This window comes from Vicia villosa, linkage group LG6 (genome assembly GCF_029867415.1).
Source record: "Vicia villosa cultivar HV-30 ecotype Madison, WI linkage group LG6, Vvil1.0, whole genome shotgun sequence".
Lineage (NCBI taxonomy): Eukaryota > Viridiplantae > Streptophyta > Magnoliopsida > Fabales > Fabaceae > Vicia > Vicia villosa.
The window spans coordinates 120785148-120795881 of NC_081185.1; the positions used below are offsets into that span (position 1 = coordinate 120785148).

Here is a 10734-nt window from a genome sequence, read left to right on the forward strand (position 1 = left end):
TCCAGTGTCCACGCTTTTTTAGAGTTTTCTAAGTCCATTTTTATTAATTGAGTCAATTAGTATTAAGGGGTCAGATTTTAGTTTTAGCATACCTAACCAAACACATTGAAATTGATTAGCACATCGATGAAGATAAAGCTCAAGCCAAATTAATCTACCAGCCTGAAAGAGCCTGAAACATCACACTGAAGTATATATATTTTGAACTTTCAGTTTCTTTGTTTTCTACTTTCTATTTATGTCGAATAGATCGAGATCTATTTTGAACTTAACAATTTGATTGCAGTCCTGAATATGTTAAAGGACGTGAGAAGATATAGCGGACAAGAGCTTGAAGAGGCATGCGAAGACTTCAGTAACATAATTGGGTCCTCATCCAATTAGATGGATAAGGTGTTTGTTTGCAAATGTTTTTGTACTATTCTTATTCGTAGTTGTGTTGATTATTATTCGCATTTGGTTTCGCTTTCAATTATCTCATTCACTTAATGACTAAAATCCTTGCTTAATAGCTGGTTCTGTTTTTCTTTTGTTTTGAGAGAGTAGTTAGATTAAGGTAATTGCATGTTTTCTCATGGACCACACTCCTTGTTGAATTGAAACTAAGACTGGTTTACTTATTGGATAGATAAAGATTTTGCATATTTTCTTTGATATTTTGTTTGGGTCCGCAACTAAAATTTGTTGCACTACATCTTTTCAGGTTTTGCTTTCCTTTGAGTTCTTACAAGCTATGCTGCCAAAACCGTCCAAGAAAAAAAATATATCTACTCAACATGAAGTCACTCAACCTTTGAATCTTGATTTGTACTTTTTTTTCTTTGACTTGTTGACAAATGATTAGTAATAGCTTGGTTTTTTTAATCAATTTTTTAGTAATGTGACTATGTAATTAAGTACTTGTTATTTAACAATTTGAATGTCTTATTTAAATTCAAAATATTTTAAATGTCTTATTTAAATTCAAAATATTTTAAATGATAATTTAATTTTTATATTAAAGTAATTTTAATATACTATGTTTCAAAAAATTATTATAAAAAAAATTAATTTGAGATAGAATGTACCTGCGGATTTACCTGCGGAATTTTCCTGTGGATTTACCTGCGGAAGTTTCCTGCGGATTTACCTGCGGAATTTTCTGCGGAACTTCCTGCTGAAAATATTACCCACGAAGGTTTTAGCTGCGGACCTGAAACCGCAGGAAACTTGTTTCCTGCGGAAATTTAGCTCAAATCCGCAGGTAAATCCGCAGGAAAATTGTGTATTTCTTGTAGTGTTTTAGGATAGAATGTGCGTTTTTGTTTTAATATATTATAAATACATCAATTCTTAAAATACTCTCTAAATGTTACTTTAAAAAAAAACTCTAATCATTTACAAGAAATAAACTCGAGAAAATTTATATACTACAATTAATTTTAAATTAAAAAGATATAGAGTTACTTTTTAAAATAATTATAAAAAATAAAAAAATATTATATAATTTTTTTTATCAGATGTGTTGGATGCGGGGTTATTAGACATAATGATGAGAAGTAGTAGCTGATAAGTTCTATAACTTTTCCTTTGAGAACAATTGAAATAAAGTATCATAAGCCCAAGCTCTTAAACCAAGTAAATAGATAACCTTCCATATGAATATCTAATCACCCCGCATCTAACACAACTGATTTAAAACCATTATTTAAATAGTTTATTTGTATCATCACTAATTATGTATTTAACTTTTGTGATGATAAAATAAAATAATTATTTTGCAAATATGCAGGAGCATCTGTTGGATTTATAATATTTATTGGATTGGTTATTTATTATCGTAAGGAGTGTCTTATTTTAGTACAAAGATGGATATTTAGGGGAACAATAAAATCTAGTGATCATATTGTGGAGAATTTTATGGAAAGTTATAAACTGTCAGTGCCGATAAAACAATATAGATATGCAGAAGTAAAAAGAATGACAAACTCATTTCGAGATAAATTAGGTCAAGGAGGATATGGTACTGTGTACAAAGCAAGCTTACCTGATGGTCGTCAAGTGGCTGTGAAAGTAATAAAAGAGTCCAAGGGAAATGGAGAAGAATTCATAAATGAAGTTGCTAGCATTAGTAGAACATCACACGTCAATATTGTCTCACTTTTGGGTTTTTGTTATGGAAACAAAAGAGCGTTGATATATGAATTCATGTCCAAAGGGTCATTGGATAATTTCATCCTTAAAAGTGGGTCTTCTCATTCTGTTTGTAGTTTGGATTGGAACACATTATCCAAAATTGCAATGGGAATTGCTCGAGGCTTAGAATACTTGCATCAAGGATGTATTTCAAGGATATTGCATCTTGATATCAAACCTCAAAATATTCTTTTGGATGAAGATTTTTGCCCAAAAATATCTGATTTTGGACTAGCTAAAATATGTCAAAGAGATGATAGTGTTGTGTCTATACTTGGTGCACGAGGAACTATAGGATATATAGCTCCAGAAGTATTTAGTCGAACAAATGGCGGAGTTTCTCACAAATCAGATGTATACAGTTATGGTATGTTAATGTTAGATATGATTGGAAGAAGAAAGAATTCAGGCGCTAGAGATTCATGTACTACTGAATATTTTCCAGATTGGATTTATAAAGATCTTGAGCAAGATAATAACTCTGTGAATTGTATAGCAAATTCGGAGGAAGAGAATGATATGGTGAGAAAAATTACTATGGTAAGTCTATGGTGCATTCAAACAAAACCATCAGATAGACCTTCAATTAGTAAAGTAATAGAAATGCTACAAGGACCACTTCAGTCGGTTCCATATCCTCCCAAACCTTTTTTAAACTCTCCTGAAATTCCAATATTGCAAACTTCATGCGTGCCTTCAAGCAGTTTGTCAGAAACAAAGTCATCAACCTTATCGGGGAATGCTTCCATAAAAACAAATAAGTTCAGCAAAGACAACAATGAAGATGTGATTGTAGTGTAAAAAATAATTTGTTGATATTTGAATACAACTTTGCATATACTTTGTTTAAACCTCAAAAAGGTCGTATATTTTTAGTTGTTTTTTATTGATGACACATATATGACATTAAAAAATTCATAAAAAAAGTGAGACACATATTTGTCATCAATAAACGAGTAATGTAATGAATTGTTTTAATTTCAACTACATTAATTTAATTTTATGTTATACTCCATCCGTTTTTTATTATAAGTCGTTTTGGGAAAAAATTTGTATTTAAATATAAGTCGCTTTACAATTCCAATGAATAATTAATGCTATTTTTCCTATTATATCCTTAAATATTTATTATTCTCTCTCCTTTCAGTTATATAAATTTATCTTCCACATATCATTAATGAAGGATAATTTTGTAAAAACCTTCATAATTTCTCATTTTCATACAATAATTATTATTTTTCTTAATCTGTGTGAAAAGTCTAAAACGACTTATAATAAAAAACGGAGGGAGTATTTAATTAATTAAATAAGTAAATTATTTATTACATATTTTATTTTATTTTTTGAAAGGCTTATTACATATTTTATTAGTTCATGCTATACTTATAGAAAAGTTCGTACGATGAACATGGTTTGGGTAGTGTACTATAGTATTTGTCCTTATACCCGCTTATTTTAATAGTTAACTATCCGTGCCCTTACCCGTATTCATTTTGCGGATTTTTACCCTACCCGTTTTGGGTAATTAAATAATAACAATCACATTATTGTATGCAATATTACGAATAAATGATTTTACCTCGGTTGGTTAAGTGGTTTTACCTCAGTTTGCTGGCTGAGGTAAGGAAGAGTGTCATGGAAAATGCAACACAATTTCCCTCGATTGTAATATTAATTAAGGGGGAAATTTTACTGGTCATGAGTTTGATTCCCAACAACTGTAATTTTGTATTTGCAAAGTGCGTGCAACTTTGCCTCTCTGTTTCTTTTAATACCCGAGAAGAAAAGTTAATATTTACCTTGGTCGATGGTTAAATCGCCCATCTTTGTAGAAACAACAAACGACAATAAACATATTATTTCCTAAGATAAATTCATATGTGTAACCTATAATCACTTTACTTAAAACAACACAAAAACAACATTAAAAAGGAAATAAAATTACACAAAAAAGGAAAAACTTATTTCCATTTTTATCAACTTAATCAGAAAAATAGAATCCACACAACAAAAACTAACATTTCTAAGTTACGTGTATGGATAAAATGAATTGAGTGAGTTACATATCGAATACATGATGAAGAAGATAAACAATGGTGGAGGAAGCTTCATTAATGTTTGGTTATCTTTTCTTTGTTTCTAGTTATGCTTGAGCTTCAATGGTGTTATGGTGTTGAAGGGAGGAAACACACATTGATTTTTGAAAACTTACGTTTGGTGGAACATGTGATGTTTCGAAAACGGTTATGGAATATGGATTTAGATATTATGACATTTATATGGAGAGGATGAAGAGGAATATTATCTAGGTATATTTTCTGAAAAGACCTTTTGGTTTAACAAGTTTTGGTCAAAAAGTCAACCCTAGGTTAACTTTGACCAAAATCAAACATCTTGAATATCTTGCACATTTTGAACAATCACACACATCTTGTAACCTGATGAACCTTGTCAAAGAGAATTCTAGTGATGATGTGAATTCAAACCCTAGCTTAGGAACCAAATAACTCCACCTTTGAATAAGGAAAATCAAAATCATAAGAAAACTCTTGATCCCATGTCTTAAGAGCTTTATAAAATGAATGATTATAAGTTTATGACCAAATGGAGTATGCATATGAATGAGAAGCACAAGCTAGTTAGAAGCATGAGGATGAGGGAAAATTTTAAGGTGCAACACCATACGCCACCCAAACACTTCATTCATCCCAATCATGGACATATTACCCTAGTTCATCAACTGACCAAACTAATTCAACTACATCCTCTCACCACACATCTGATCAACACAACACCTCTGCACCCCAAAATTCTCTAGAACCTTCACCACACCCTTCTATTTTTGACATACCAGACCTTCCTCAACAACCACTCACACTTGTTCCCACCTCACCACACAAGATAGACTAATCTACTAACCATATACCTGACATTATTGACCTACCTGCTGCTCTTACTCGTGTATCTTCAAGAGTGTCACATAAGCCATCTTATTTGCAGCATTATGTATGCTCCACTTCTCAAAATCCCAAATCATTATCTACAAGTATGCTCTATCCTATTTCTCTTTCCATGACATATTCAAATCTCTATACACCTTGTTGTCACTATTCTTTATCTATTTCTTCTCAATCTGAGCCTAAGTTCTATGCTGAAGCTTGCAAGTTTGATTGTTGGAATCAAGCTATACAAGTTGAGTTCACTGCACTTGAGAAAACAAGCACTTAGAAAATTATGGATTTTCCTCCAAATTTTAAGCCTATTGGATGTAGGTGGATATATAAGATCAAACATCATGCTGAGGGAACAATTGAGAGATTCAAAGTTAGATTAGTTTTCAAAGGTTATAACCAGATTGAAGGCGACTATTTTAAAACATACTCTCATGTTGCCAAGTTAACCACAGTCAAAACAGTTGTTGCTCTTCACCAATTGGATGTGAACAACTTCTTACGTGGAGAACTTTAAGAGGATGTCTATATGACAATTCCACTAGGTGTCAAAATGTTGAACCTAGTCAAGTGTGTACACTTGTTAAGTCTTTATATGGACTAAAACAAGCTAGTAGAAAATGGCATGAACGGTTAAATGCATTTCTCATTCAACATCAATACAAACAGGCTAATGCATATGTGTCTTTGCTTACAAAGCAGACCAAAACATCATTTACTATCATGCTAGTATATGTAGATTATGTCATTCTAGCAGGAGATTCTTTACAAGAGATGAAATAGATCAAAGAAAGACTGCATAAAGAGTTTAAAATCAAATACATAGGACAGTTGAAACACTTCCTTGAAATCGAGGTGGCCCATTCAAACTTGGAATTTCATTATGTTAAAGAAAATGTTGTTTGGATCTTTTGGAGGACTCAGAAATGTTATGTGCAAAACTAGCCTCTACTCCATCAGATCCATCCACAAAACATCATAAAGATTCAAGTGCACCATACCATGACATTCCTGCATGCAGAAGGCTAGTTGGCAGGCTTCTTTACCTGAATGCTACAAGGCCTGACATAGCATATTGCACTCAGTAGTTGAGTCAATTCTTATATATTCTAACAGTTAACCATTTTAATGCAACTACTCGGGTTCTAAGGTACTTGAAGTTATGTCATGGGATGGGCATATTCTTACCGAGAGATTCTCATCTAAAATTTCAGAGATACTCAGATGCTGACTGGGCTGGCTGTTCAGACACTAGGATATCTATTTCTAGCCAATTTTTTTCATGGAAGATCGCTTATTTCATGGAGGACCAAGAAATAACTATCTGTCTTGAGATCGTCAAGTGAAGCTGAATACCGAGCTCTGGTTACTGCTAAATGTGAGCTTCAATGGCTTGCATACTAGTTCAAAGATTTAAATGTTGAATGCGTAAAGATATCGGAGATGTATTGTGACAACCAGAGTGCACTACATATTGTAGCAAACCCTATATTCCACGAAAGAACCAAACATCTAAAGATAGACCGTCACATTGTAGAGGAAAAGATGCTAAATGGATTGATGAAACTAATGTCATGTTCTTCAAAAGATCAACTAGCAGATTTCTTCACCAAATCATTGTTGTCTCAATTGTTTAATAGCTTGCTATCTAAGTTAATGAGGCTTGATATCTATCAACCATCAACTTGTGGGAGAATGTTATAAGACGAGGTTTCTTCAAATGCTAGCAACATGAAAGACCAAATGATACATGATGAATCAACGAATTAACTAACTGTTAGTTATGGCAGTTAGAGTTAGTTAAAGATAATGTTATAATAAGTGCTTGTGTATTGTAATAATAGTAACGATTATTTGCCCTCTAAGTATAAGTGTAATTTATCATTTCAAGTTAATGAAGTTAGTTGCAATTACAGCAAATATGGTGATTCATAATACTATGCATATGTAAGTTGTGACAACTCTCACGCAGCAACTTAATATGTGTTGTTTCCTTCGTCTAATACAATTATTAGACAGAGGTTCAATTTTATTATAATTTAATGTAAACATTTTTCAATGAAATAAAAAACACGAGTAGTGTTCCTTCTTTGACTAGACTGTAACGCGTACACATTTCATAGGCAAATATAATAATTATATAATTTAATTCATGTTTTCTTTTACCCATGGTGGATTATTAATGAATTCATGTATCATCATCATCATCATAATCATAATCGTTGATCAATATACTCTTCTGCTAGTAATAACTAATTAAGCATGAAGACCTATCCCAAACGATTTGTTTTGTACTACTTTCTCATAATTGCGGTTACAGTTATTATTGCAGAAAAAGATGATGACTACATTTACATGTCCAAACTTTTGAAAGCACTTACCCCAACACCTATAGGATGGTCTAACAACACTCACTACTGCAAATGGAACGGCATTGTTTGTCGATCTAATCGAGTTGTTTCCATTAAACTCCCATCAAGTTCACTCCACGGGAGACTCCCTTCTAGTCTCAACACTCTCAGTAACCTCATCTATATTGATCTTCACAACAATTCACTCACCGGTCCTTTGCCTTTTATGTCTGGTCTCATCGCACTCCAAACAGTGTCCCTTAGTTACAATAACTTCACCTCCGTTCCAGAATTTTACTTTATGGGAATGCCAGCTCTACAAACACTAAACCTTAGCAATAACTTGAATCTCTTGCCATGGTTATTCCCTAAGGAATTAAGTGAGTCCTCGTTGATGCACACGCTCGATCTTAAAGCTACAAATATCTTAGGCTCCTTGCCATCTCAAATGTTCGATTGGTTTCCTAGTTTGTATACTCTTGTTCTTTCTCATAACAACATTCAAGGATCTCTTCCCACGTCTCTTGAGAAATCCGGTGTAAGGTATTTAAAGCTCGACAATCAGCTGAATGGGTTCGAGGATACAATTGATATGTTATCATCGATGAAGTTTTTGTCTCAAGCATGGCTTCACAACAACGGCTTCAAGGGACAAATTCCAAACTTGTCTAATTGCACTCATTTGTTTGATCTTCAACTGCATTCAAATCTCTTTGCTGGTTTAGTTCCATCTTCGATGCTTGCTCTCTCTTCATTGACCACCATCTCTTTAGATGATAATTTACTTCAAGGGCCTATACCTGTGTTTCACAAGGGTGTTAAGGCAACATGGAAAGGAAGTCATTTTTGTAGAAGCGATGTTGGACCTTGTGATCCCCAAGATGCGATTTTGCTTGAAATTTTTAAAGCTCTTGAGTATTCTGTTTATCCGTCAAATAAAGGGAATGATTTTTGTTCAGACGAGGAATTGTTTACGTGTCGAAAAGGAAAGATTGTGGGTATTAATTTTGCGAATCTACAATTAGTAGGAACTATCTCTCCAGCATTTTCCAATTTAACAAATTTTGTGATCTTGACTCTTGCTGGCAATAGTTTAACTAGGTCAATACCATATAGTCTTACAACTTTGCCTCATATTCAACTTCTTGATGTGTCCAATAATAATCTGTCTGGACAAATTCCCAAATTTCCATCCAACATTACGTTAATTATAAAAGGAAATGTTTTGCTTGGGCGAAATACGTCTGTTTCTCTTGAAGGAGGATCGTCTAAAACAACTCTTAGACCCGGTTGGATTGCAGGTATGGATGTATAACATGTATTTCAATCTTTGTTTGTCTTGTTATAATATTACTTATTAATTTGGCCTTCTGCAAGTGTTATAAAGTTTTAAACAAGTCTGTAGTTATATATAAATCATATAAAAAACTTGGGCACTGCCTCTGCTCTTTACTTAACAAAGTGGTTAAACTCAAATGACTAATAACTTCAACTAAAGTTGAAAATATAGGAAGTGATCGAGTTCAACTTTTAACTAGAACAATCCATAACTAGGCTCTATCGAAAATCAAGATTACTCCAGTTAAGACATAAAAATGTTTTAGATTGAAGATGTTTATAATTTTCATTCACTTTTTTTTCTGTGCAGGGGTCTCTTTGTTTAGTATTGGCATTGTAATACTTACTGTGGTGATTTCTTTTAAATGCAAGTGGTGTCCTGTTTTTATACAGAGGTGGATCTTCAAGAAAATAAAAAAATCTACTGACCATAATGTGGAAGATTTCATACAAAGTTATAATTTGTCGGTGCCAATTAAGCAATATAGATATGCCGAAGTGAAAAGAATGACAAATTCATTCCGAGATAAGTTAGGTCAAGGAGGATACGGCATCGTGTACAAAGCAATCTTACCTGATGGTCGTCACGTGGCAGTGGAAGTAATAAACGAAACAAAGGGAAATGGAGAAGAATTTATAAATGAAGTTGCTAGTATTAGTAGAACGTCACATGTGAACATCGTTGCACTTTTGGGTTTTTGTTATGAGAACAAAAGAGCACTAATATATGAATTCATGCCCAGAGAATCATTAGATACATTCATCTTTAAAAGGGGATTTTCTGATGTTATTTGTAATTTGGCATTGCTCGAGGACTAGAATACTTACATCAAGGATGTACTTCAAGGATTCTACATCTTGATATCAAACCCCAAAACATTCTTTTGGATGAAAATTTTGGACCAAAAATCTCTGATTTTGGACTAGCGAAAATATGTCAGAGGAATGATAGTATTGTGTCTTTACTTGGCACAAGAGGAACTATAGGGTACATAGCACCAGAAGTATTGAGTCGAACATATGGTGGAATTTCTCACAAATCAGATGTATACAGCTACGGTATGTTAATTCTTGAAATGATTGGAGGAAGAAAAACTTACGATACCGGAGGATCATCTACTTCTGATATGTGTTTTCCAGACTGGATTTATAAGGATCTTGAGCAAGGTAATAACTTTGTAAAATGCTTAGAAAACTCAGAGGAAGAAACTGACATGGTAAGAATGATTACCATGGTTAGTCTATGGTGCATTCAAACAAATCCGTCAGATAGACCATCGATGAATAAAGTAATAGAAATGCTACAAGGATCACTTCAGGCATTGCCATTTCCTCCAAAGCCTTATTTATATACTCCTGAAATTCCATCATCACAACAGTCTTACGTGACTTCGAGTTATTTGTTAGAGACAAATTCATCAACCTTGTTGAAAATTGTACATTCAAATAAGTCCGACAAGGAAAAAAATGAAGAATGAAAATGTAATTATGTATTATGGATATTTGAATACAACTTTGCTTATGCTTTGGTTAAACCTCAAAACTTTTTCATAATTTTTAAATGCTAAATTTCTAGATACTAATAATTTTGAGTATGTTATTTATATTCTATATATTCCCTTGCTGTAAAAAAGTGTAATTTTGATTTGCAACAATGGATTTCCTTGACATATAAGTGTTAATATATTCCCTTGCTGTAACAGAAAAACATTATTCATCCATAATGAATTTTTTTTTTTTAGTTAACTGAGTAATTCTCTTGATATTAACATGGTATCAGAGCTCATGACCATTTCTCCATTCAATTTCTTGAACCCTTTCTTTCCCTTTCTCGAGTTTTTATATCTCCTTCTCTGTTCAATCATTCATGGATCAGCAGAGCTACTTAGTTTTTTCAACAAACTCTGCAAATCTCTATT

The 10734-nt window shown here is 32.9% G+C and overlaps 1 protein-coding gene, 1 long non-coding RNA gene and 1 pseudogene across 2 annotated transcripts; all 3 read left to right on the top strand.

The window, feature by feature from the left end:
• The first annotated feature begins 69 nt into the window (after positions 1–69).
• On the top strand, positions 70–891 carry LOC131612226 (uncharacterized). The gene is made up of 3 exons (XR_009287322.1): positions 70–190; positions 287–393; positions 704–891. It is a non-coding gene; the product is annotated as an uncharacterized LOC131612226 (long non-coding RNA).
• A 637-nt stretch (positions 892–1528) lies between these two features.
• On the top strand, positions 1529–3129 carry LOC131614541 (LEAF RUST 10 DISEASE-RESISTANCE LOCUS RECEPTOR-LIKE PROTEIN KINASE-like 2.4). Its single transcript, XM_058886112.1, has 2 exons — positions 1529–1538; positions 1772–3129. The coding sequence occupies exons 1-2, from the start codon at positions 1529–1531 to the stop codon at positions 2974–2976; spliced, it is 1215 nt and encodes a 404-aa protein (XP_058742095.1). The 3' UTR covers positions 2977–3129.
• Positions 3130–7362: 4233 nt separating this feature from the next.
• Positions 7363–10307, top strand: LOC131612227 (receptor-like kinase TMK4; annotated as a pseudogene).
• Positions 10308–10734: the final 427 nt, after the last annotated feature.